Genomic DNA, 27,228 nt, shown 5'->3' with positions numbered 1-27,228 from the left:
TTCAGTCAATAAATAATTTAATGAGATTACATGTCTGCAGGAAAACATGACAGCACCCTGTCCAACCTCCAGCCTCACCCTGCAGGCACGGCAGAAAAATGCACATGAGCCAAACAAATCACTGCTGCATCCAAAGGCCACTGGAACGTACAGATCTTCACAGAAGATACCGCTTCATGCCCAGACACTTGTACAGTTAATACTTGACTCTGTGTCAAAAAAAAAAAAAAAAAATACATGCAGCATCTGCCTTGAGCCTCCCAGTTTTACTTCAGCCAGAACATGCTCCAGCGACCATGCAATTTGGGGGAATGAGGGTCCAGATGCACTTGTACCAAAACACCAGAACATGGAGATGGTGAAATGAATAGGAAGGCAGCAGCAAAGCTCTCTGCTGCAAGTCTTGAAGATGGTCCTCATGGAATGAATCCAGCTCTCAAAATGGAAGTCGCTTCAACTGCTCATAGGTGATAAAAAACTGACAGGAATGTCAAGGAATTGGGTCAGACAAATATATCAGGCATCTGCACTGGGCCTTCCCACCTGGCCAGGCCACGCTCATGAGCAGAGGCAAGGCATGGAAAGCATCAGTGCAGTACAGCTGAAGGCCAAGACAGGGAAGCCCCTCTTCCAGGCCACGTAAAATGACTTGAATGGATGGAAGAGAGCGCTGTGGAAGGTGAACTACCAGGAGAGGGAAGACACTGACCCACAAACAAGCAGGCCCAGGCCAACCAAGACCATTGAGAAAGAGAGCCAACTTTAGCCCGAGGTGTGTACTTTCTAAGATGTGACTTATTTCAAGTAAATTATATACAAATTTCCAGAGGGAAAGAAGGAGCCAGTGCAGCAACACAGCATCGCTGATCCTGCATAGCAGACCAGCACCCATCTCAGAGCAGAAGAATGTTCCCCAGTCCCAGAAGCAGTCCAGAAACTGCTGCACCTCAAGGAGCTCAGGCTGAATGGAAAGTCTCAAGCCAAGGGTTTGAGAGCACACACTTCACAAAAGATTCCAGTGCTCTTGCACTGAAAGTCCCTGTGCTTGCCACCCACAGAGCTGGCTGTTAGAAACAGCACTACAACCAGTGTCATTTTTGTGGCACTTTAATCACTGCAGCCACACCACAGCCTGTGTTTGTCCAGGCAGGACAGGCAGTTTTCTTTGGACTGCTACAGAAAAGATATAGGCTATAAGGTGATGAACAGAGTCAAAGGTGCACTGTCAGGGGGTCTGCTCTGCACTTCCCTTATAGTTTGGTCTTCCCCTGCATCCCCATACTCCTGACCTCCCAGTAGCACTCTGAAGGATACAATGATGTTCCACGGACCAAGCCGAAGCCAGTTGGGCCAGAAACCTTTATAAAGCGCAAAGAAGCCCTCGCTCTTCCACATCTGGGAGGAGAGAAGAGACAGATCAATTATGAGACACCTCTTCAGGCACAGTCACATAATGCAGACAGCATCAGGCCCAGGGAAGATCTCTGCTGCAGGAAAACCAACAGCGGTAGGGTAGCAAGTCCATGCTTTGAGGATGAAAGCAACGTGACACACACAGTAAACATCCTTCAAAGTGCAATATCCTTAACACCAAACAGTTCCATGTCCCCTGCTGTGCTACACAGTAAGATCACTTCAGGTCCCTGCTCTGTCCACCTCCTCAGTGCCATGAGTGACATTACAGGTCTTTAAAGCTACTGAAACAAGCAGATAGGCCACTAGAGGTGGTGTTAGGGTGCTTCTCCAACGCATTAGGCTGCAAATGACACTTTGCCCAAGAACATAACCAAACTGCATCTCTAAAAATTTTCTCCCATAAAGTGAGATTGGAAGAATGCTCAAGGTGTTGGTGAACTTAGACTTAGGAAAACGGCTCTAGGCCTTCTCTGATTCGTCTGAAACACTTAATGATGAGCATGTTCTGTGGTCGTCTAATTGCTAAGATCAGTGGTATATGTAGCCAGAATCTGGCCAAGCTCCTAAAGACAGGGATTTGCTCACCTTTGTCACCTCCTTACCTTCACAAGACCATCCAAAGTGCCCTTATAGAGCTCCATGCTGCCCACTATTGCCCGCTGGTTCATCATCCGTGTTCGCACCACGTCCACAGGATTGGAGGCAATGGCACCAGCCAGCCCACACGTAAAACTGGAACTATATGCACCAAAATGTTAGAGAAGAGCTGCTCTGAACATGGCCATTCAAGTTCGGAATGGGAGACAGGCCTTGACAAAAGTACAAAGAGCGTCTATCACTGAATTTTATGAAGTCTTTAGCAAGAAATTTAAACTACACTGTCTGTCTGCATCCAGAAACAGGCAGAGGTAGGACACACACCAGTGTGAGAGCCCAGGGAGCTCAGAGAAGGGAAACAATTCAGCTTTGCCTAATCAAGGTCCTTGCCAGAGCTCACTGCTGGGTCTCCAGAGAAGCAGCCTGCAGTCTGGCAAGTGGCTCTCAGTGCTGTCAAGGTGACACAGACCTGAAGACAGCCTCTTGGAAGCACACATTCTTCTCACCAGAGCAAACACTGCTTCAGGGCAGGGGAAGAGACTAAAGGCAGTTAGAGAACCCTGAAGCTGCTACTCTTCTCCCTGTGAGTACAGTCTAGTGTTCATCACCTTCAGCCCACAGCAGGCAAACCCAGCTGATGTACTGCAGCACCTCCAGCTAAAGCATCTGCCAGAAGAATAACAGGAGATGTACATGAAAAGGGATTCTGAAAGATCTCTAACCCAACTCCTGCTCTGAGCAGGGCTGACTTCAAAGCTAGATCAGATTGCTCAAGGTCTTGTCCAGGTCAGTTCTGAAAGTCATCCACAGAACTCTAAGCAGCAATGGCTGCAAACTGAAAACTTCTGTAGAGGTGAGGACCTAGGACTGGAGCAGCTCTTTCAACTGGTGCTACAGTTAGTCACACAATTGGCATTCCTGCTGCTCACATCTCTCCAACTTGTTCATACCAGGGTACAGATATGGAGCAACAGCAGTCGGGACCAGCATTTCTGTAACATCAGTGAGCTGAAACTACAGTATCATTTCACCAGTTTTCTGTCAGGTGCCTTCTACAGGGAAGTCTCCCTGGGGGTGCTTGCTGGGCATTTTGAGTTGTTCCAGTTGACACAGCATATCCCTTGTAAGTACTGAGCCTGCTCTCTGCAGCTCCACAGCACTTGCTCTATAATCAGGAACGAGCCCAATGTTTCACCAAAAATTCCACCTTACTCCCCTGCTAAACAATTGCTTCCCAAACCCTGCTAAGCTTGGAGAGTGCAGCAACCATGGCAAATACTTACACAAAGTGGGCAAAGACTGTATCACCCATCAGGCCCGACAGAATTAAGTGTTTCTTGGTGATGTCATAGACTGGCAGTTCCACTCCAACCACGATAGCAGCTCTCTGGGCCGTTGGAACAACACCCTGTAAAGCACAAACATCAGTTACAGCATCTCTCCCCAGGTGTCTCTCAAGGGCCTTTTGTGACATTCTCCATTGCATCCTCCTGCCCCTGTATTGCAGCTGCAGCTTTTCAGTTACAGCAGCTCACTGTCTTTCCACTTTACTGCAAAGCTAAGGAGGATTCCTTCACCCTCCACCCTGGCAGTGTTACTCCACCTAGATTAACCATGCGATGCTATTTTCCTCCCAGCCAACAGCACACAGGAATCAGGCTTCAATCCACTGGTCTTCCCCTGCTGAACAGGGCCCACTGATTTCAACATCAGAGAAGATTAACGCAAGAGCAAAAGCAGCAGCTACCTAGGGAGCCACATGTAGCTCCAGATCCTCCTTGCTACACAACAGCAGCCAGACTCTGCTTTGTCAAGGCTTGTGATCTGGGAGTTCTTCATGTACTGTTAAGCATTGCTGCTGGCAGGACACTGATCTGAAATCTGGCTATACAACTGAAAGAAAAAAGTATGAGCTCAAGTAAGAAGAACCAGCTACACAGGGCAAGAAGAACACAAAGGCGATGCTGAGTTGGACCCATGGCACAGCAACTGTAACACCATCCGAGTAATTCCAGGAATCCCACATTGTCATGGGAGAACTCTCCAGTCACTGCAACTAGGAGCAACACATCAACGCAGCCAGATTGTGAGCTAACCCACCAGGACATCCAGCTTTCTCATCACACAAAACCTAAGCAATTGTAAGAAGTAAAACTACTTTTCAGGTTTACAGCTCCTCCTGTTTCCATCCTGCCGAGCTACTACAGCATTTGACAGTCTCCTTTTGGGTTTCTGTCTAACAAAATCCTGGCACAGCCAGTTCAAACATCAGCTCGTCCCCACTGGATAACTGCTAAAATTGGTGAGATGTCAGGATAGCAAAAACAGCTCTGCCTCAGCCTGAGGGAATACTGGAGTTAGGAGACCTCTACCTAGTGGTTGTCCCAGACCAGTGAGTAACTGGACTAGCTTGATCACTAGAAACCACCTTGAAACTGATGTTTCTGTGTACTGCACCCTGCCTGCAGTACACATCACTAACACAGATGATTTCACTTCTTTTCTGTTCTTGCTTCCCCTCTTGCACGGATTTGTTTAGAGAACAGGAATAATCTCAGAGTAACTGCTAAGTCAAAATTAGCAGTGGACTGACCTCTCTTCTCTCTTTCCTCCTCTTCCCAGGCAGTTCATTCCAAAACCTATTTTCCTGTAGAGGACTTCCCTGGCCATACGAGAGAAATATGGCTGTTGCTTTTGTAGAAAAGCACTCTGATTTTGGAACTCCTGTACTTGAGCTCGCTTCTAGACAGAGGGCTAAGTAGCTGAGTTAACAGACTGCTTTGCAAGGACAGAGTGAGATTCCTTAACATAAAGCCGAAGAACCACTGCTAAAATCCAAACAGTAAGGCCTGAGCTTAGCTCTCATCTTTGAGCCCAAGAGTCTTATATCACCAGCTTCCCCAAGGCCCAACACTTGGTCATACTCTTTATATACACAGATGACAAGTTTCAGAGGACTATGACAGTGGGTAGGTTGGGACGCAAGATAGGTTTGAGGGAACATGCTCTAGGTGACCCTGCTTGAGCAGTGAGGTTGGACTAGAAGATATCCAGAGGTCCCTTCCAACCTTATTGATTCTGTGATTTTGTGAACTTCAGAAAGTTACTCTATGTCTTTTGCACTCCAAGTTATTTAGAATTCCTCCTCCATGTGAGGAGGTGCTCAGCTGCTCATATTCAGAGATAGGGAAATTGTCCCACTCACTGCATGCAGCAGTGCACTGCGTACACACTGCTAATTGACTCCAAGGCATGCTAGGCACAGCATCATCCCCAGAGCAGAGCACAAGGAGGATCCAGCCCAGTAATGCTCACCTAAGCCCAAATATTGGTCCGATCAAGGGAGACTCATCTATTTGAAACTTGAGGCACACCATCCTCAGTCCCGGGAAACAGGCCTGCCTGGCCAAGCCTTGGTGTTGCTGTAGCACAGATCCAATCTCCATCATACATGTGTTTCTGTTTGGCCAGCGACTAGAACCAGAAATTTGTTACTACTCTTGGGCCAAAATCCTCTGCAAATACTGCACCAGGGCCTAAGGACACTTGATGGTGAGGAGCAAACAAGCTGAGAAAGCCTTCACTTCTGCTACTAGAGAGAAGATTTCCAGCAACTCACCCTCCAGAGGCCTCGGGTACCCTCCTGCTGATAGATATCGATGAAGCTGCCAATCATGCCACCCTGGAATAAACTGCCTTGAGCCTGCATTCGAATCTGAAACAAATGCAAGAGTCAGCAGGATGGCATCCGGGCCTGCCCAGGATGGCAAAGGTACCAGCTCAATGGACTTCCTCGTAGAAGGCAGCAACTCAGAGCAGACATGCTACCTGTATGCCTTTTCACTAGAAATCGAGTGTCAGGTGATAACAGCAGGCGAGGAGCAGGGACTGTGGCAGGGTGGAAATGCAATGCAAAACTCGGACAATGCAGAGAAGTGACAGGCAAGATCTTTCCACCTTGAACACAGTCCCAGAAGGCAGATCTAAACAGGAAAAAGTGCAGGAAAGTTCTCTAGACTATCTCTGCTCAGAGCAGAGTTTCTCGACCTCAGTGACCTAGCAGTAGGGAATGGAGGGGATCCAGCAGTTCCCACTGAACTCTGGTCACTCCACGGAATTGGTAGGATTGAACTTTATCAGCCAAATGAAGCATAGTGGTTGCAGGGAAAGGAACTTAGATCTGCTGAATGCCTGGCTACCACACCATTTGCTTTACTCATTTTTAGGATAACACAACCTCCACTCCTCACCATAAGCAGTTTCCTGATCTTTAAGAGCTGCATTTTTTAAAAAATGGTTTCTGTTCTGGACCTCTGTTCTCATTCGCAAGAAGCCCAAATTAACAGAACCAATGCAACAGTGGCTTGGAGAGCATCTCACTGCAGCTGGAAGAGATCCATCTTCATTATAAAGCAGCAGCTTCAACATGACAAAACAAAGGTGGCAGTGAGCTGTCTCTGGCCACATACGTGTCTTACCTTCAGCACATCTGTTGGATTGGCAAGTGCGGAGGAGATCACCCCTGAAACCACTCCACAGATCACATTGATTAGTAGCGTTTCATCTGCAATCAAGAAAAGATCAGATCCTAAATATCTTAAGAGAAGGTGCAGAGACTGTACTGAACAAGCAAGAAGCTCCGGGAAGAACAGAAAAGTTTAGCTACCAAATCAAATGGTGAAGTTACAAGAGCAGAGACCAATCAACTACCCTCAGCTGTTGGCAGATCTATCCCCATAACTGCCTCCGCTGCCAGAGGTGGAAAGTAGCAGCTGAAACATTCAACACTTTCAGAGAGAAGCAAGTCTGATTGATGATGAGTCTAGCTGATTGAGCAAGAAAAAGATTACTATATAGGAAAATTTTCCACAATTATCTGAGATTTCAGTGTCCCCTGATCATGGTGTAGTCAGGGCAAGATAAAGGGAGGACAGAGGGGGACAACTAAATGCTTCTTGAGGTAACCTAATGCCCAAAAGTTTTGTTCTGGAGCCGCAGCTGGCTGCACTTTGAATGTGCAGCCAACTTGAGAAAACAGAGAGCAGGTAACCCAGGCAAAAGTTAGAAAGATGCAATTAGTTCCGGGTGGAGAGGAGGGAGGCAATCTCCAAGACTTCCAGGCCCAGTATTAGAGCGATGGTTATATCGGAAAAAGGCATGGCCCTTTGCTGGTACTGACCACAGCACTTCCCAGAGGAGACCAGGCCACTGGCTGCCCCAGGCCTGTAGGGAGACAAACATTCAGACAACAGTACTCACAACTGGAAATGGGGCTGCACCACGCGGGGAAGAGATGTGCAGTCCAGCATACATGTCACAGAACCAAGCACAGGGAAGGATGTTACTCAAAAGTAGAGCAACCCAAGGAAAAAGCCCTACAGTGCTGTAATCCTGGTCCTCTCACTGGCCTGCCGAATGAGCCGAGCCTCCCTCACCTCCCTTTCCCAGACCGTAACGTCACGACAACATTCACTTGTGCCAGACCAGGGATTAAACCTTATCTGCGTGTCCAGTGCTTGGTACTCCTTCAGTGAACACATACCAGACTCTTAGCACCCTGCTATCTAGATAGAAGTGGCAGAGGCTTTCCTCACCAGAGGCGTAGAGGTCAGGAGCATTCGTGGTATCCCATCTAAGGGGCTGGAGCAAAAGCTAAGGAGTTGCACACTGTAATTTCTCTACAAATCACAGCTGCTGTGTGAGGGTACAAGGACTCAAAGGCTCCAGCAGGGAGAAGGGTGATGTTTGCTACTGCAGCTTTCAATCCAAGTAACACAGGGATGTCCAGGAAACACAGCTGGGACATGGTATCTTTCCTGAGGCTAATTAGGAAGGACAGACAAGCCTGAGTTGACAATAGCTTTTCTGGCTCTGATAAGCCACGGATCAAGGCTAGTGAGAGGAAAGATCAGTTTAGAAGGGGAGGTGCTTGGCTAGGCATCGCTCCATGACTGTGAGCAGCACCAAGCCCAGCGAGCTCCTATACTGAAACCTAGTGCCACTATTATCACACAAATAAAAAGGCTTAGCAGAACCGGGGAGGGGAGAGAAACGCTCAGTTTCTTGGGGAATCTGTGGCTGCAAAGGACAAGGAAGGGAACGAGCGAGACCACGCAGCAGAGAGTGCGCAAGGCCTCAAGCGGCGCCTCCGGCATGCTGCGCTGCACCGCCGCGTCCGCTGACACTGACCTTCCAGGCGATCGACGAAGAGCCGCTTCAGACTCTGGTAGATGCCGATCTTTATGGTGCCGTAGGACGCCTGTCTGAGCAAGGCCGGGGCGATCCTGAGCGGTGAACAAAGGGGACGCGGCTGGGCCCGGTGCCGCCGCCGGCCCGGTGCCGGCGCGGCGGCTGCCCGCGGATGGGCGGTGCGGAGGGGGTGGGCAGCGCTTACCCCGAGTACAGGGCGCGGCCGCCCTCCTCCCGGCAGATGCGGAAGAGCGCGTGGAACATGCCGCGGTAGCGCACCTCGCGGAAGCGCGCGTCCGCGCCCTGGCCCTGCACCTGCAGCCGAGTCTTGGTGAGGTCCACGGGGAACGTGCCTGCGGGGAGAGCGGCCGTGAGCGGCGCGCCGCGGCGTGGTAGAGCGGGCGCCCCGCCGCGCCGCGCCGCGCCTCACCGAACTCGGCCACGATGGAGGCGAGCCCGCCGTACACGAAGGGTTTCCAGTTCAGCGCGGACATGGCATGGCGGAGCGGGCGACGGCGCACCGAGCCGGGACACCTGCCTCCGCCCCGCCGGAAGCGGAAGCGCTCGAGCCGGGGCCGCCCCCGCGTGACGCGCGCCCGGCCCCGGTCCTGCGGGCGGCGGCCGCATGCGACCCCTCTCCGCCGCTCAGCCGGCAGCCGCACCCGCGCCTCACTTGCAAGATCTTGAGGCCCCGATAGCAGCCTGCCCCTCGATCCCTGCCCCCTCCTCTTCTTCACGCCAACCCCACTGAAGTTCTTCATTCTCAGCCTTCAGCCCTGTCCAGCATCTTCCAGGCACTGGCTCTGGTACACTCAGCAGATGAAGCACCTCGCATCCTGCCCTTGAAGCATTGCAGCTAAGCAACTACTTGAAACCCTACTATTTCCTATCTATGCACCATGGGGATCTTGAGTCATATTTTCATACAGCAAGGTCTCCCATAGCAACCAGATAGGGCTAAAACCCATCCAATTTCTATGTTGCCATATATCCCCAAATTTGGTATCAGTTACCTTTGGTCTTCAGGTCAAGTCAGTTTGAACACAGTATAAGGAAGAAAGTATACCTTTATCAGTTACCAGGAAACAGAATTGCTGCTCACAGTCCTATCTTTCAGTTAATTTATCAGTTTTATTAAGGGACATTTAAAAAAACAATAAATAGCCCTGACTCAACAACGCATCCTTGAGATTCATTACAGAAGCAGGCAGATAGACAGGATGAGCTCAGGAGACAAAGCCAGTGTGTGTAAGGCCTAAAAGATTCCCACCAATCTCTCATTGACTGCAGCGAAAGATGAGAAAGTGAGTGTAACAGCAGAGGGACAACTGGAAAACAGTTCTGCCAGGTCTGCCAACTTCTTAGGGGACACCAGCAGCCCAGTGATTGTTTTCATGTCACAGTGAATGGCTTAAACCAGCTACATGTCTGCAAGGCCATCCACCATTAATGCTGCAAGGTAACACAGCACAGAAGGGCTGAACAAGAAGACAACAAAATTCACATCCCAGACTGCACCAGGAACAAGGAGGAGACTCTTTATCTGAGAGCTGGAATGAGAAACAAAGCTAGAACTAGTGGAAACTAGCAGTCTAGCTGTGGCATCCTCACAGAGGCATAAGGAAGCTTCACGCAGGCTTTGAGCTAGGTTCAGGGAACACACTCCAACTGTTTAGTTGGAGCAGCCGTGGCCCCAGGTACTGCTCACCCCACAGCTCAGTGGTGGCTGGAATTCCTAGTGGTACTTGGCTCTCTGTGCCTGGAATGGGGCTCTCTGGCACTGCTCTCCCGGTGGTCCCTGGATCTGGTTCCCTCAAGACACTCTTCTCGTCTGCTGCTGCGGCCTTCACCCTTTCTGCCAGTCTCTCCTCTCTCTTTCCGCAGGCTGTTTTGTCCCCGCTGTTCCTGGCAGCTCTTTTCCCTTCTTCTCTCTGAAGCTCTCTGGTGCCTCTGCTCTTCCTCTTCCCGCTGGGTCCTGCTCACATATTTCCTCTCAGACCCATTCCAGGACTGCTGATTCACATTGGCATACTGGTCATAGGCAGGATCTTCTTTCTCCTTTTTAATTTTGATTCTTGGATGCAATTCCTCTGCAGACACAGCCCTCTTCCCAGCATGCAGGCTCTGCTTTTGCTGTTCTTGCCTGCTTTTCTCTTTATCTGAAATACAGGTTCATCTTTAGGAAGCAATAGTCCTGCAAGTATTAGCTCAGCTCTTCAAGCTATGCCATCTAACACCACAGCATCTTTTGACCATCCTCCCATCTTTAGATAAGGTCGATGGTTTTTGTTTTTTTTTTCCCCTCAAGTTTCACAGCCTCCTAATTCCCCAGAGAGATCCTATTCCACTTCCAGCTCTGGCATTTTTCTTCCAGACTGATCCATCCTACTTCCTTCTTTCATGATTGCTACACTGCATTCTTCCCAGCTAAGCTGGGATATTTTAACATGGTTTAGCCAGTGAAGCACCTTCTTTAAAATCTCTTTTCTCAATAACATACATGCAACACTAGGAATGTCCTTATCAACTCTGTGGAAATCTCCTTCTCCAGACTCAATACTTCATTTCCATCTTCACTCTCCTTTGCCTTTCTCATTTTTGTGCATCTCCTCAGCTCTCTGGAGCAACACCTAGTCCCTCACCTTAGTATTCTTCTGTATTTTATTTTCTCCAGCCTCTCTCTTTCAAACTAGGACTCTAGTCTGACCTGTATTACCTTCTATCCCACGCCAAGGCCTCCACTCTGCATCTACATCAATGCAACAGTACTAAACTCCTGTTTTTATGTTGAAAAAGGAATGCATTAAAGTAAGATCTTGACTCAACACACCAGAAGGCCCAGGAGGGCCTAAAACCTGCTGCAAATAAGGAGCCTGTCACAGACACAGCCTAGGTGCTGGAGGGAAGGTTCCTGCATTTGGCAGGTTACAGGTCATAAGCGTAACAGCCAATTCCAGAATGACTTCCCTCCCCTTTGCCAACATCACCATGCCAAACTAGATCATCCTGGGAGCTACAACTCCATTACAGTTAGGCACCACTTGCAAGGGGTTAACAAGCAAAGGTAAAACAGTTTCTGCTACAAGTCACTGCTTCTAGTATTCTGCAGGCCTTGATGTGCATTACTTTAAGATCTCTGCTGCAAAGATGGATAAAAATTCCTAATATTTTCTAAGAGGGCATCAGTATGATCACACAGGCTAACCCTTTACTTGGCACACTCCTTCAGTAAACCCAAGCTGAACAAGACTATCTCATTAACAAAAAACAAGATGTTTTCTGAAAGATATACAGCAAAAGACCCTGCTGTATCCCCTGACAACAGGGAATATTTACTCATGGAACTGGTTTAACTTATACCTTTTTCTTTAAGTCTACCTTGACTGGCTTCAGTTTCTAGCCAAACAATCTCAATTGAGTCTGCTTTTATGCTCTACACAAATTATGTTTTGCAGGCTACATCAGGGTCATCCAATGCATCTACAACACTCTAGTATCAGAAGGGCTACTTCCTGATTTTAAGATTAGGTGGTGCTTTTTCTTTTTTAGCCTTTCCTTTCCCTATCAACAGCACTGCTGCTCCCTGACATAACACTACAGCCTAGCATCCAGATTCTTTTTTTCCAGGAAAAAAAGTACTATTATTACCTGCAAGATACAGCTCTGAGAGGATGGGGGTACAAGACTAAATACAGACTAAATACAGACAATCAGATACATCTCAGGAAATCATGAATTACAATCTGGTCTTCAGGACCATGGCACTTCTCAAGCACACATCTGCCCCTCCTTCTCACACTGATGTTGTTTCCCTGAGCTAAGGGTCCTGGCAGGACAGAAGGATTCATGCAGACATTCCCAACTGGGATAAGGATTCTGATAGAAATACACTTAACCTTTTTTCTTTTTTACTGGCACACTGTCATCTTCTGACAACGAATCAGATGAAGTATGAGGTGGCGTTTTAACTCCACAGCCCTTTTCACGGAGGGCTTTGGTGACATCATCTAAGTCATCAGAGTCTTTGGGGGGGCGATAGTTTGCCACATGGTCCACTCGGATCGTCCTTCCTTTTATCTGCAAGGAGTCACATAGTTAGCACAGCCACAGACAAGTTTCCCAAACAACATGGGATAGCAGTGAGTCACACCGTTAGGGCTGCTGTTTGACATGACATGACATACTAGGAGCCACCTTAGCCAGATAGGACTACATTTCACTCTGCTTCACTGACCTTGATTCCATTAAAGTTGTCAACAGCAAGAATAGTGCTTCTCTGGTCTTCATAACAAAGAAAGCAGAAGCCTTTGGACTTTCCTGTCTTCTTGTCCCGCACCAGATTAATGTTCACAACTTCTCCATACCTGAAACACACGATTAGCAGCCAAAACGGCCACAGGGAAGGTGCAGAGGGCCTCACAGCTGGCAGGAGGGCAAGCAGCAGAGCAGGTCCCACTCAGAGAGGTGGCACCGGCACGACCAGGCCCCGAAGAGCAGCGAGGGCAGCGGCACTTACTGTGAGAACACACAGATGATGTCCCCTTCGGTCAGCTCGTAGGGCAGCCCGCCTGCGGGGGAGAGGTGTGTGGCGGCACCGGGCAGGCGGCAGGCCGCAGCCCCCCGGGCGGCGTCGGGCCGGGGCTCCCCTCCACCGCCACCCACCGCGGTAGCGGCCGCTCCCTCCCCGCCACGGCGGGTGGTGGCGCCCCTCGCCTCCCTCAGCCGCGCCGCGGCCGCACGTACCCACGAAGACCCAGGCGCTGTCCTTGTACTCGGCGTGCCACGACACAGCCTCCTGCACGCCCAGCTCCGCCTCCCGCGCGTTCAGCTCGTTGATTAGCTTCACCTTCGTCAGTGGGCTGGGGGCGACGGGCACCATTAACACCGAAGCAAAAGGACACTTCCCCCTCCCCCCACGCGCGCCCCCCAAACCTACTTCATGGTGACAGCACCGCGCACTGCGCCTGCGCAAGCCGCCTCCGCGCGTGCGCGCCGCGCGGCCTGGGCGCAGCTCCCCCTTCCGCCGCCGCCGCCGCCGCGCATGCGCGCCGCGCCGCGCGAAGCACCACCAGCGCCGGTTGCAGCCACACAGACTTTATTGGTAACAGTGAGAGGGGGAGGCGGCGTGGTGGCGCCGCTCCCGGCCCCCCGAGCCGGCTCGCTCAGCACGGGCAGGAGGTTTTACCGTTGGCATCTTGCGCGAGCTCCAGTTTCTGCACCCTGCCCTGCTGCCTCTCCATGTCTCGGTACAGCAGCGACTTCTGGGCCTTCAGCCGGCAGGCCAGGCACATAAAAATGGACTCCACGTTTTGGCTCTCCTTAGGGTCCTTGGCTGAGGTCTCGAACAGCAGCATGTTGTGAGCATCAGCAAATTTCAGAGCCATGCTGGATGGCACTTGGATCAGTTCCTTTAAGTCACACTTGTTCCCAACAAGCACCTTGGGCACGAGGGGGGGCACTGCGTGCCCGTTGCACTCTTCGATCCACATCTTGAGGTTGGTGAAGGATGTCATCTTCGTGACGTCGTAAACGAAGACGACGGCATGCACGTTGCGGTAGTAATGTTCTACCATACTCTTCCGAAACCTCTCCTGACCAGCTGTGTCCCACACCTGGACCTAGAAAGCAAAGCACAGTGTCCTTGAGGCAGACAGGAAAGAAGCTTACGGCAGCTCCAAGCATCCACCCCTAAAACCAGGGCTTAACCGTCTCAGGAGCAGGTTGGTTTCCTGAACCATAGTGGGAAGATGCAGGAGACAGCTACATCTTACTAGACAATCCAGGATTGCTAGGTGAGTTCTGGGCATGTGTCCACAGTGCCCGAGCCTGTATGTGGCGGTGCCTATGCCCAAAAGCTTGTATAATTCAACCAGCAATCCCAGCTCATTTAATAAGAGAGATTATGTCAGCGCTTTCCTTTGCCTTCAGCATTCACGGACAAGTCCAAGGCTCTGCACAGCACATCCCATTTCCAGCCACCACAGCTGAGTCCAGCACAGTCAAGAGAATTAGCAACACACTTTCAGTCCTTGTGCTCTGAGTAAGGAATGTCACTGCCTGATGGTTGGGTCTAGGTGAAAGATATACTTGACTTTAAAACGCCTTGTCAGGCATCTCTCCTGCAGCATGCAGTTGCTGACCCGCTCCCTGCTTCTTACCCTCGTCCTGATGGCAGTTGACCATCGTCTCCCCTGCCCCTCCGAAACAAACTGCACAAAACACTTCCCATTTCAGAAACATTCTTACACCAGATCAGGACATTGATCTGCCTAATCCTATGCTATAAAAGAGAACTGCGACAATTACACAATTCAGGACAACAGGCAATGGGCACAAACTGAACCACAGGAAGTTCTGCCTGAATATAAGGAAGAACTTCTTTACTGTGAGGGTGACAGCACTGGAAGAGGTTGCTAGGAGAGGTTGTGGAGGCTCCTTCTCTGGAGATACTCGAAACCCACCGGGATGCAACCCTGTCTAACATGCTGTAGGTGACCCTGCTTGAGCAGGGAGGTTGGACTAGATGATCTCCAGAGGTCCCTTCCAACTGCAAGCATTCTGTGAGTCCATGATTTTGTGACACACAGTGGTATCTACAGAGGAGGCAGGGCAAAGAGACTGGTCTCTGTGCTGGTCCTTGCCTACAATGTCATGAAGCCTGGAATTGGTTATTTCTAAACACAAGCCTATGGTTGACCTCAAACCACCCTACACCCCACTAAGACAGTGCCTGCCCCAAAGTCTTTTCTGGCAAAAAAGAGGGGAAGAATTCTGGCAAAAAAGAGCTGCTGCTCATTCACCAGTTCCATGCTAATCTATCGCAGGCTGTTTGATTTGTGTAGAGCAGGAGATGGAGGGTATGTCTTGCATCTCTCAACCCTCCTTGTTCCCTCTCAACTTCCCTGTTACACGTGGTCCCAGGAGAAGGCTGGTTTGCTGTACTACCCATTAGTCCTGCCTGTGGGAGCATAAATAATATCAAAAGGTAGCAAGCCTGTCACCACTCTAAAGCTAGTGGTGGTAAGACAGGCTTCGTGCCGGCCTGCACTATAGCTTCCAACAACACAGCTGTGCAGTGTTGGATGGAACCAGGGAAAGCAAGGGGGAAATCAGTAACTTTTTATAAAAACGAAACCAAAAAACGAGTATCTCATGGACAGTTTAAAAGCACACCTAAAATTCCAGTTCTATTTCTCATCAACCAATATTAGCTCTTATTTCACTGTGATTAATCCCTCAACTTTTGATGATCCATCTGTCAGCAAAGTAGCAATATTTGTTTCTTCCAGCAGCCAGTCTTATACACAGACTGCTGATGGTGCTGATCGATGTAATCGGGCAGGCCAAGATCAGCTGCAAACTGTGCTTCTCAAGCTGTTTCTTACCAGCTGCTGTTGATCTGCAGATCTGCTCTGACACATCGATCAGAGCTCTTCAGGTCTGAGCTAATGAATTTCTTACAGTTGTTACATTGGTCTATGCATAGCAAAGCAGCTCTGTTCTAGTTCAGCCAAAATCACATCCTTGTAGCGCTTGCTGACACCAGCCTGGAGTGGTAACATCGCAGGTGTCTAGCCCGCTGAGGTCAGCCAGGATTACCCCCCCGGCACAGCCACCACCAGCCGCCAGCAGTCTGCTCCCCCGAAAGTGCACGCATTTCTGCATACAGCTCATTCCTCCAGCACCCCTGGAGCATCACCCCACGCGCTGCCCTGTGGTCCACCTCCTGGAGCCGGAGGCAGTGCCGACACTTTGGAGATCTGCCTGTGTCGGATGTCGGAACAGCAGGACAATGGTAGTATTTCACCCCAAGCTATTGTTCCCTGCAGACTCAAGCAAATATGGGAACTGCGGAGCTCGGGAGATATCTCTGCAAGGCGAGAATGAAAAACCGTGCCAGTGCTTGGTGCTCAGCGTTGCCTCTGGAACTGAGGGGCTGCTGAGCGTGGTGCCACCGTGGCTGGCCAGGGTCACCCCCGGGGGCTGCCACACACCCCCCGCTGCCCGCTCCAAGCAGCCACCCCCGCTGCCCACCTTGATGCGCTCCCCCTCGATCTCCACTGTTTTCTCTCGGAAGTCCACGCCGATGGTGGCCTCAGTCTTCTCAGGGAAGGTGCCTCCGCAGAAGCGGAAGGTCAGGCAAGTCTTGCCAACGTTGGAGTCCCCGATCACAATGATCTTGAAGATGCGGGTCTGCACGTAGGGCTCCAGCGAGGACTCGGGGCCCGGCGGCCGCCCGCCGCCGCCCGCCGCCATCCCGCACTGCCGCCTCAGCGCCTCATGGGGCCGCGCCGCCCCGCGCACAAAGGCTGCGGCTGCAGCTGCGGCTGCGGCGGGCGGAGCGGGATCAGGTGGTGGATGCACACTCAGAGAGGCGGCCCGCCCCACCAGTGGGCACTTGCACTGCCACTGGCTTCCCCATGCACCCACACCAGCACCGACCTGTCCAGCCAGCAGGCATCAGCACCACCGCTGGCTTTGCTGCACACCAGTGCCAGCACTGACCCGCCAGCAGGCACCTGCACCAGCTTCCCCGTGCACCCACACCAGCACCAACCTGTCCAGCCAGCAGGCATCAGCACCACTGCTGGCTTTGCTGCACACCAGTGCCAGCGCTGACCCGCCAGCAGGCACCTGCACCAGCTTCCCCATGCACCCACACCAGCACCGACCTGTCCAGCCAGCAGGCATCAGCACCACTGCTGGCTTTGCTGCACACCAGTGCCAGCGCTGACCCACGAGCAGGCACCTGCACCAGCTTCCCCATGCACCCACACCAGCACCGACCTGTCCAGCCAGCAGGCATCAGCACCACCACTGGCTTTGCTGCACACCAGCACCAGCGCTGACCCACGAGCAGGCACCTGCAACAGCTTCCCCATGCACCCACACCAGCACCAGCCCGCCTTGACAACGAGCACCTGCACTGGCACCAGCCCGCCCCATGCGCCTGCACCACCCGCTGTTCCCCTGCCCTGTGGAGACACAGCCGGTGTCACTGTGGCATGGGCACAGAGACATGGCTAGTGTCACACCAGGATAGGTGCAGAGACACGGTTGTCATCCCAGCAATGTGGGCCTAAAAATAAACAGGTGTCACAGCAATGCCGGCACAAAAACATGGCCAATGTCACATCTGTCAGGGCACAGAGACACTTGTGTCACACTAATGTGGGCACAGAGAAATGGCTGGTGCCACACCTGTCAGGGCAGAGAGACACAGCTGGTATCCCATCAAGATGGGCACAGAGACATGAGCATTGTACTGTTTGTCAGGGCAGGGAGACACAGCTGGTGTCATACCAATATTGGCACAGAGACAATGTTGGTGTCACATGAATATCACCACAGAGACATGGCCATTGTCCCACCTGTCAGGACATGAAGACACAGCTGGTGTCACACCAATATGGGCACAGAGAAGCAGCTGGTGTCACACCAACATTTCTCCATATATTGAAAGGTATGACACTGGCTAAGTACCTGTGCCCATGCTGGTGTGACATCAGCTATGTTTCCATGCCCTGACAGGTGGGACATAAGCTCAGTGCTCATGTTGATGTGACCCCAGTCAAATCTCCGTGCCCATTTTGTTGTGACACTGGCTGTGTCATGGTGCTGATGTTGGTGTGAAACCAGCTGTGTGTCTTGAGCTGCTGTATTTGTAACATTGGCTATGTATCTGTGCACACATTGCTGTGACACCGGATATGTCTCTGTGCCCATGCTGATGTGAGACCAGCTGTGTCTCTGTGCCTGTGTTAGTGTGATACTGGCTATGCCTCTATTCTGATGTCAGTGTGACACCAGCTATGTGTGTGTGCCCCTGTTGGTTTCACACCAGCTGTGGCACTGTGCTGTGACTTGTGTGACACCATCTGACTCTCTCTCTGGCCTGACAGGTGTGACATTGGCTGTGTTTCTGTGCCTATGTTGATGTGTCACCAGTTGTGTCTCTGTGCTGATGTTAGTGTGACACTGGTTGTGTCTCTGTGCCCTTATTGCCGTGACACCAACCCTGTCTCTGTGCCATGTTAGTGCCACACCACCTGTGTCTCTGTGCCCAAATTAGTGTGAAACGGGCTGTGTCTCTATGCCCATTTTGGAGTGACACTGTCCGAGTCTCTGTGACCATGCTGGTGTGATGCCAGCTGTGTCTCCATGCCCATAGTGTTGTGACACCAGCCATGAGTCTGTTCCCACTTTGTTGTGAGACTGGTGTGTCTCTGTGCCAGTGTTGGTGTGTCACTTGCTCATCTCCAGCCACTTCTCTGTGCCCATGTTGGTGTGACACTGGCTGCATCTCTGTTTTGATATTGTAGTGGCACCAACTGTGTTTCTGTGCCCTGACAGGTATGACACTGGCCATTACTCTCTGCCTATGGTGGTGTTACACCAGCTGTGCCTCTATGCCCATGTTGGTGTGACATAGGAAGTGTCTCCACATCCTGACGGGTGAAAAATGGCCAGTGTTATGCCACTACTGGCACAGGGACACAGCCAGTGCCCCATCAGTCAGAGTATAGCTACTGTCACACCAACACGGGCATAGAGACACAGCCGGTATAACATCAGTACGGGCACAGAGCAATAGCCTGTGTCACGCCTGTCAGGGCAGAGAGACACAGTCAATGTCACACGAATGTGGGTACAGAGACATGGCAGATGGCACACTCAGGTGGGGCAGCAGATGCATAACCCAGTTGCCATTTGCCCACTCCTAACTCCTGGCTCCCATAGGACAGCAGCACTGAAGAGCAGGAGCAGGGTGCAGCAGCTTGCCTTTGGCCTCAGGAAGACCACGGCTAATCTTTTTGGAAGCGGGAGCGCTGTGCTCCCACAGGACAATACAAATCCCTCACACGAGGAGCCCAGGGAGGACAGACTGCCCAGCTCCTCATACCTTCACAGCTTCTGCCTGGGAGCCCTGTGGCAGTGAGAGCAGCATGACATACACCCTGCATGCCACCTCCCCTGGACAGACCAGGGACCAGCAGGGTAGGCAAGCAGTGATAGAGGTGAGAGAGGGTTGAGAAAGACCAGTTTAAGGGCAGCACTGTGAACTGGGGGGGGGGGGGGGGAAGAATCACACACATGCTTGAGGGCTCATCACTGCCTGGGCAATAGCTTATGATGCCAGAGAGACCCTCTTTGTAAATGGTTTGCCAGCCCCAACTAAGGTGCTGCTGCCTTTTGTTGTGGGATGCTCAGAAGATGACACATGTCCTAATCAGTGTGCAGAAGGAGCCCCAAGCAGGCTGTGGCAGCTTGTGTGAATGCTCTGGCCTAGGTAGAACCATGCACCCTGGGGATGAGGAGAAGATGTGCAGAGAGAAGGGAACCTATAGCTGTTGTGCTGCAGCTCCTGCTACGGAGGAGCTAGGCTCCCAGCCGTTCTCTCTGGCTCTTCCAGGAGTGCAATGGAGCTCCTAACTGCTGCTGTCAGCTTTGGAGATGACAAGGAATGGGCTGAGGTCTCACTTATCTCCATACTTTGGGGATGGAACAGGGCAACAGGTCTTCTGCAGGCCTCTGCTTGGATCCATACCCGGGGAGTAGGAGCTCTGAGGTTCGCAGCCTGAACAAGGAAGGGATGGTTAGGGGCAGGAGTGAGCAGTATCAGGTAAACTGTGTGGGGGCACAGCAGAAAGAGGCAGAGCACTGCCAGATGGGGGTGTGAAGAAACTCCAGAGCTTGGTGTTCTTCTTACAGCTAATATGAAACAGAGTGGGTGGTGCATTGTGGCATAGGGAGAGAGGGTAAAATGGAGAACTGAAAAGGCAGTAAGAGCCTTTGCTGTGTTTACAGAGGCCCACAGTGCTCCAAGGTGGGGCTGCTCCTGCTGCCTTGATAAAGTAGCTCAGGCAAGTCCAAAAGAGATCATAACCCCCTAAAATTGGCCCCAGATACAGCAAGGCCCCACTGCAGAGCAGGCACTTGATGGGAAATGAGGGAGCCAAAGGCTGGTGAGGATTTGCTAGAGGTCCCCAGATTATCCCAACTACCTCAGGATATCAGAGGAAATCAGCAGCCTTGTTACAGCATCACTGAAATGAAACCAGGAGACTGCAAGAAATCCCACAGCAAGCAGAAAAGACTTAAACAAGAGTGTGCCTGAAACAAAGATTCTCCCCTCCTTTCAAGTTTGTTCTCATTCACAAATTTAACTGAGCAAGACTACCATTTCTAACCTCTATACCATACTGCCTCACCTACTGGGTTCAGTGTAAAGAGAAGAGTCAAACAGAAGAGATCACCCCTGTCTGGGCTCATACCTACAGCAGCTGATCTGAGGATTTTCATCCCTAAAGGAAGCTCAGCCAATACAGCCAACAGATCCATCTGGACTGTGTCCCAGAGATGTTATCAGGAGAGCATCTCTGATTACCTACCTTGTCCTGTCTCAGCCAAAAACCTCCAAAGGAGTCAAGGTGACATGGGGACATCAGCTGCAGAGCTGCTGCTCAGCCCTCTCCCTCTGGGTGTATAGACAGCATTAAGAAGGCCCAAGGAAAGAACTTTTCTGCAGGGGCAGTTTGATCCTCATAGGAATTCAACCCCAATGCCAGCCTCCTCGTCAACTCCACACGGGAAACCCCCACCAAAGTTCTGCAAGTGCCACCATCATTCTCTGCGTGGGAGCTGCACGAAGTAATCTTTTTCTGGATCAAGCAATCTCCTTTGCCCAGAGCCTTAGAGTCTTCTTAAATGGAAGGCTTGTTTCTAGCTGCCAGGAATAACCCAGGTACAACCTCCACAAATCTACCCCACCCCAGTAGCAAATCTGCACCCCACTTATCTGTGCTCACATAGCCTGACTGCCACATGAGGCCAGACTTAAAGCATTGAGAGTCTACTGCTGGCCAAGATGCCCACCCAGCCACTGGCAGGTACTCTGCCAGGCAGCACTGCTGCTGCCCAGCAGGAAAGCTCCCATACTTCTGATCCTATGACTTTTCAGCAATTCCTCTCCCCTCGCTCTGACCTTAATCAGTTCCAGTCTCTTCACTCCAGCTTTTTTTGCTCCAGGCTGATTGCTGCTGCTGTCCCAGATATCCTGTTTTTCCATAACACTCCACGTGGAGAGATTCCTGGAACAAGCAAGTTAGGGGATTGCTGACTCTGGGAGGAGATTGCTGAAGGAACTGGCTTCCATGTTCATGCTCAAATGTGCTTAGTAGAGTACCTGACTTGCTCCTCAGGTCAGAAAAGACAAAGTAAAGAGGCCAGGTGGGAAGATAAGAGTAGGCAGGCAAGAGGGCTCCCAGCTGGTGCTTTAAGGCTCTATAGAGAGCGTTCCCTATTTTAATAGGATAAATATTTCCCCCACTCCCTTTACGTCCCTGAAAAGATAGCAGAAAAAAAACCCCAGCAGCAATATTTAGGCCCTGCCTGCATCTTCAGCTTTCTCTGCTACAAATTAAGCTATTTAGATGCCCCTCCAAGGGGCCAGAGAAGCCTTCCTAGCAATTGGCACAGCTCACCCAACTGACCTACCCAAGGGCATCTGCTTTCCAAGTCAGGAAGAGACCTACACCAGTCTCCCAGGCAGGACAGCGCATCCCTGCTCAGTGCTTTTTTCCAGCTCATTCACTTTACACCATTATTACACCATTACCAAGAGATAGGAGGAACTTCTTGAAAAACACACACACACACAAAGACAATACTTCTGGGGACTTCCTGGAGGCTTTTATTTACAGAAGCTGTTTGTCAAGAAACTAGAGTCTTTTGTTTTCCATCTGAGATTGTCTTGACTTCTCCAGTCTGTGAAATAAGATGCCAGTGTCAGGTCCAAGCTGTCTCCCTTCAAAACGACAAGGCTTCCCATTGTAGCGTGGCAGAAATGTCAAACTTGAGAGACTTCTCTCCTCTGCCTCAACAGCCAGCCTGGAAAGCAATTTGTCTGCAATGTCTGGGATCACAGGCTGCAGGAGAGTCCCGTAGACCCGCAGGCATTCCAATGTAACATGAATGATGGTGTCGAGCCAGAGCTTCTCAGCAGGGTCTTTTCGGTCCAGTTTCCAGGGCTTGTGTCTCTGGAAGAAGCTGTTGGTCTGCCTTACGCACAAGACAATACATTCTAAAGCCTTGTAGATCTGAAAACTTTCAAAGTAACTGGCCACCTGCAGAGGCAGAGAAGCCACAGATGCAACCAGCTCATAGTCTTCAGTTGAAGCCCTACCCAAGGCTTGTGTCCCATTATAATCTGAAATCTTTGGAAAACAAGACTCTGAGAAACAAGGGTAAGTGTTGCTGGGGTTGATGTTGAGAGCTGTTGAACGATTCAGAAGTCCCCCAAGTGCATCTGCCAGTTCAGAATTCAGTAGCTTAACAACCTTCTCATCATAATAGTCACAATCCCGCTCAGGCACGCCTTGCCTTAGCAGGAAATACCGAAAACCATCTACTGTGTACTGTCCAAAACAAGAAACGGGGTCAATGACATTACCCAAGCTTTTGGACATCTTCTGCCCACGGACAGTCCAGTGGGAGTGCACGCAGATCTGCTCAGGTGGGGCCAGCCCAGCTGCCATCAGCAGTGCTGGCCAGTAGACAGCATGAAACTTGAGGATGTCCTTGCCCACAATATGGTGTGCCGCAGGCCACCACTCACTGTGTGTCTCAGGGTAGCCCACAACACTCAGATAGTTCACCAAGGCATCCACCCAAACATAAATAGTTTGTGTTGAGTCACTGGGGACAGGGATACCCCACTGTAACCGGCTCCTCTCACGAGAGACAGACAAATCTGGCAAGTCCTCTTCCAGCCAGCAGAGCACTTGCTGATAGAAAGGAAGAGGGGAAATGACATGTGGGTTGTCCCAGAGCCACTTCCGCAATGGCTCCTGAAATTCAGACAGCCTGAACATGTAATTATCCTCTTTAGTCCAGTGCACCTGAAAACACAGCAGAGAAAAGAATTACAATTCAGACTTTCATAATTTGCACACTGCATTTCTTGTATAGAGTTTGTCACATGACACTGCATTTGCATTTGGGTGTGCTCTTCATCACACATGGAGTCCCTGGGGTCTTTCTATGCTGAGGGGGAACCTCCTTTCCTAAATCCTAAGACACTATCTCCCCAGGTTCCCTGGGACGACATGTAAAGATTTAGGCACTCAGCACAGCTCAGCATTCTGCTGTCAAAGATCCTTGGGCCCCCTGAGCAGGAATACCTTTCTACATGCCAGATTTATCTGCCATCAAGCCAGAATTACAGAAACAAGAATGTACTTCCTTAAAAACACAGCCATGCAACAATGGTACAGAACCACAAAAAGACAAAATGACACAACTCACTTAATTACTGCCTTACTGAAGAACCTAGTGGGTGCCTTAGCTTCTCTCCTAGCTGCTGCCTCCCTCTTGTCCCCCAGTTTAAGCTTCAGTCCATCTTAGCTGCTAACCTTGACAGGCCATCCTGGTACAAACAGATTTATAGTCCATAAACAGCACTTCTTCCACACGTTTAAGTTCATTAAATGACACAGCTAGGTAAAACAATTAAAACTTTGCAAGTATATAAGGTATGACTGAACTGTGTAAAGGCACTGTAGATCTATGCCTAGGCCAGGAATTCTTATCTTTTAAAAGTTAAGTAAGGCTCCAAAATAAGAAAGCACAGGTTTTGGCATCATGCCAGGCAGAGTTTCTTCTTCTAGCACTGAACCTAATGATTTCTGACTGAACCAGAAAGTGCATCACTCTCATTACAAGCAGTAAAAAAAAAAAAATCTATCCCATCTCAAGGCAAGATGGCCTAAGGAATAATTAGTCTCTGTGGTATGAAACTACACTTCACGGCATAGTTGAATTTGTCTCATTTCAGTTAATAGCTGCCACTACTTTTGCTTGCCAAATTAAAAGGTCACCCCAAAAGAAACACTTTGCCCTACACAGATCATGGGTAAGTTTCATCAAAATTTTTTCCTTAATTCTTTACAATTTTTCATAATCTTATCTGATTTCTGGATCCCATACCTCAGCAACCTTTCCAGGAGTAACACTGCATACAAAGGTTTCCTCTGTCCTGGCCTCCTCTGAAGTTGTTCCAGTTTATTGATTGTTTTCCCTGTACAGAGAGACCCAAAATTGGATGCAATATCTAGATGTGGTCTAATGAGGGCTGAGTAGAAGGGGACAATCACGCCCCTCAAACAGGCGATGCTTCTGTTCCTATAGCCCAAGATAATCCTGTTTGCCTCCAGGGCACATTGCTGGTTCACATTCAGCTTACTGTCTACCAAAACCTCCAGGGCTTTTTCAGCAGAGCTGTTCCCTGGCCAGTCAGTCCTCAGCTCCCCATCAGAAAGAGAATCACTGCAGCTCCACATGTACTAACAGTCTCTAGGCTGGACCTGAGCAATGAACAAAAACCAGAAATGCAGTTCCTCTCCCAGTAAATACAGAACAGCACAGTCCTTGGTCCGGCACCAGCATTTCCCCAAAGAAGGTATCTTTTCACTGTATAGGTAAACTAAACTACCACTGCACACAGAATGAACCCTCACATGCAGTCCACAAAACCTGAGCAGTGGAGGTGAGAAGGGCCTTCCACACTACGCACTCACAGTAGGGCTGTTGCCAGCACCAGTCCAAGCTGGCTGCAGCTTTGCCCCACAGAGGCTAGAAACTCCCAAAGATGAAGCCCCCCACCTCTCCTGGGAGCTGTCCCAGGGCCATGCCACTGTCCTGAAGAAGGAGCTTTTCCTAATGCCCAGTCTGATGCCCGCAGCACACCTTGTGGCTTGACCTCTTTGCTTAGCGCCTGGCTTTGCGGTCTTTGTAACTGCCTTGCAAATAATTGTAGGCTGCTATTAAATCATTCCTTCAACTCCTCTTTGCCAAATTAAACCAGCTCAGCTCCCTCTACCTCTTACAGCCCTGTGCTCCTTACTCCTTTGTCCATATGGGAACCCTCTGCTGGCCCGTCTCTAGCCTCTCTACATGATAAATGACATAAACGTACACTAACAGGGTGAAGAGTGAAATTCTTGTAGAACAGTCTCTGATATCTCAGTGGGTTCAAGGAAAATTTGAAGAACATTCAAAAGTGAGCTACACATTTTTGCCCCCAGGCTCTATCTGATACCAAAAGTTTGAGACTCATCAGAGGTATCAGTTTTATGGTATTTTGTATTCTCCTTTTCATCCACACATTCATCAAGCAACAAATCATCTATCTCTTTCTTTCTGGTTGGAGATAAACACCTATCATCTTTCTCCCCGACCCTGTAAGATATTCTCAACACCATGAACACCCTTCCTCTTGGACAGCCTGATACACAGCTAAGGCATACAATGGTTCTCAGTGTATATTTGACTTTGAGGTCTGCCGTCTCTATTTCAGACCAATAAATGTATATACATATTTGCCTGAGAACTCATCTTTTTCTCTAGCTACATTAGGTGCTCTATCAAGAAACAATATTTGCCTCTTTATATAGTGAGCCAACACTCCTATATCCCAGTTAGGAGAATAATCCCAAGTGTGACTACCTGCAACTGCTGGACTAAATCACTTAACCACTAACACCTTATAAAAAATCTGCAGTGGCAGAGAGATTGCAGGTTAGGCAGCACACACCTTGCTGGATTGCAAGATCACCAGATCAGACTATAGGCAGACGACATGACGGTGTTTTACTTAAGACCAACAACCATGTGACAGGATATTACTGATGTAAAGTGTTTGGTGGCCAAGCCAAACTGCTTCACAAACTGGGTCCAAAACTCTGGACACCTAACAAATAGCTCAGTTATAAACAGTTACCTTAACCCAAGGACCACCTTTTTCCTTCTTTGTAGCTAACTTCTCTCATCACTGCTTGAAAACATTGTTTCCAGGCCAATGGCCTGTGAAAAACAGTGGTAGAGAGTCTTCTCCCTGTGACACGGCTGAGATTTGTTTTTCATCTGGCATCTTTGGGATTGCATCTGATGGAAGATACATATCTTGAAGTATGCACAAGTGTCAGCTGACATGAATTATAAAGCCTGCAGGAAGCCTTCAAGATTCCCCAAATCTCCTAGGACAAAGTGACAGACAGGTAGGCAGTGTGTACTTCAGACTGCCTGAACTTAACATGGAAAGTGCAAGTACTGTTACCTGATGGCCAGTCTCCAAAGACACCTTGCACATGCGTCCCTGGGCATCCCTGCAGTCAGCAAGCTGGCTCTCGGGCAGGAAGCACTCTTCAGGGGTGCAGTACCAGCCCTCATATGACCCTTTATAGAGTGCCCCGTGGTCCTGAAGGGCAGCCCAGAAGTGCTGCACAGCTTGCTGGTGGCGGGGCTCGCTGGTGCGGATGAAGTCAGTGAAGGAGACAGCTGCCTGGGTCAAGACGTGGCGGAACAGCCCAGACACCTGGGCGCACAGCTGCGGTGGTGAAACTCCAGCCGCCGCCGCGGCCTGCTGGATCTTCAGCCCGTGCTCGTCGGTGCCTGAAACGCCAGAGAGACACGAGTGGCAGGGTGGTCAAGGGGAAGGGGGCCGGGAGCTGCCTTCCCCTGCTACTGCCGGGGACAGCGGGGAGCTGCATGGCAGGACGCAGGGCTCCTGGGCAGCCCGCGGGTTATATGAGAACCCAAGACACCAAGGTGTCGCGGCAGCAGCAGGGGACGAGCCCCGGGGCAGCCGCGGGACACAGGGCGGCCGCAGAGAGACCTAAGGTCCGGCGGACCTCGCTCACCCGTGGAGAGGCGGCCCGGGCCGGCGCCACGGAGGCGGCGGTGGCGGTGCAACGCGTCCGCCAGCAGGGCCGAGTAGAGGTGTCCGATATGCGGCGGCGCGTTGGCGTAAAAGATGGGCGTGGAGAGCAGCACGCGGCGGCCGGGGCTGGGGCCGGGGCCGGGGCCGGCAGCACTGCACAACCCCCGCCCGAGGCGGCACACCGGCCGCCGCAGCATGGCGGCCTGATCATAGAGGCGAGCGGCGCAGAGCGGCCGCCTCGGAAGGTGGGGCGGGCGGGGGCGCAGCAGTGGGGGCCAATGGGAGCGAGGCGGCGGCGCGTGCGCCGT

At 50.7% G+C, this 27,228-nt stretch overlaps 4 protein-coding genes across 6 annotated transcripts; all 4 read right to left on the bottom strand.

Moving 5' to 3' along the window:
• On the bottom strand, positions 1 to 8,743 carry SLC25A14 (solute carrier family 25 member 14). 2 transcript variants are annotated; one of them, XR_009959553.1, is made up of 10 exons: positions 8,633 to 8,743; positions 8,408 to 8,555; positions 8,203 to 8,297; positions 6,492 to 6,577; positions 5,633 to 5,728; positions 3,297 to 3,421; positions 2,019 to 2,154; positions 1,315 to 1,395; positions 336 to 478; positions 1 to 209 (listed from the first exon to the last, which is right to left on the bottom strand). XR_009959553.1 is itself a non-coding variant. In XM_062584431.1 (9 exons), the coding sequence occupies exons 1-9, from the start codon at positions 8,694 to 8,696 to the stop codon at positions 437 to 439; spliced, it is 873 nt and encodes a 290-aa protein (XP_062440415.1). In that variant the 5' UTR covers positions 8,697 to 8,743; the 3' UTR covers positions 1 to 436. The 2 variants fall into 2 exon arrangements, 1 of the variants encoding a protein (XP_062440415.1); XM_062584431.1 differs by having other exon boundaries at positions 1 to 478.
• Positions 8,744 to 9,313: 570 nt separating this feature from the next.
• On the bottom strand, positions 9,314 to 13,198 carry RBMX2 (RNA binding motif protein X-linked 2). Of its 2 annotated transcripts, XM_062584525.1 has the most exons (6): positions 13,139 to 13,198; positions 12,946 to 13,061; positions 12,719 to 12,770; positions 12,437 to 12,566; positions 12,099 to 12,279; positions 9,314 to 10,361 (listed from the first exon to the last, which is right to left on the bottom strand). In XM_062584525.1, exons 1-6 carry the CDS (start codon positions 13,141 to 13,143, stop codon positions 9,919 to 9,921), a joined length of 927 nt encoding a protein of 308 aa, XP_062440509.1. In that variant the 5' UTR covers positions 13,144 to 13,198; the 3' UTR covers positions 9,314 to 9,918. The 2 variants fall into 2 exon arrangements, with proteins under 2 accessions (XP_062440509.1, XP_062440508.1); XM_062584524.1 differs by lacking the exon at positions 13,139 to 13,198 and having other exon boundaries at positions 12,946 to 13,122.
• A 166-nt stretch (positions 13,199 to 13,364) lies between these two features.
• RAB33A (RAB33A, member RAS oncogene family) lies at positions 13,365 to 16,458 on the bottom strand. Its single transcript, XM_062584712.1, has 2 exons — positions 16,237 to 16,458; positions 13,365 to 13,820 (listed from the first exon to the last, which is right to left on the bottom strand). Exons 1-2 carry the CDS (start codon positions 16,456 to 16,458, stop codon positions 13,365 to 13,367), a joined length of 678 nt encoding a protein of 225 aa, XP_062440696.1.
• A 5,414-nt stretch (positions 16,459 to 21,872) lies between these two features.
• MARS2 (methionyl-tRNA synthetase 2, mitochondrial) lies at positions 21,873 to 27,126 on the bottom strand. Its single transcript, XM_062584592.1, has 3 exons — positions 26,901 to 27,126; positions 26,318 to 26,652; positions 21,873 to 23,102 (listed from the first exon to the last, which is right to left on the bottom strand). The coding sequence occupies exons 1-3, from the start codon at positions 27,115 to 27,117 to the stop codon at positions 21,924 to 21,926; spliced, it is 1,731 nt and encodes a 576-aa protein (XP_062440576.1). The 5' UTR covers positions 27,118 to 27,126; the 3' UTR covers positions 21,873 to 21,923.
• Between the last annotated feature and the right edge of the window lie 102 nt (positions 27,127 to 27,228).

The sequence above is a fragment of the Rhea pennata genome, chromosome 11, assembly GCF_028389875.1.
Source record: "Rhea pennata isolate bPtePen1 chromosome 11, bPtePen1.pri, whole genome shotgun sequence".
Classification (NCBI taxonomy): domain Eukaryota; kingdom Metazoa; phylum Chordata; class Aves; order Rheiformes; family Rheidae; genus Rhea; species Rhea pennata.
The sequence above is the reverse complement of the archived record's forward strand: the minus strand, read 5'-3'. Positions and strand labels throughout refer to the sequence as shown.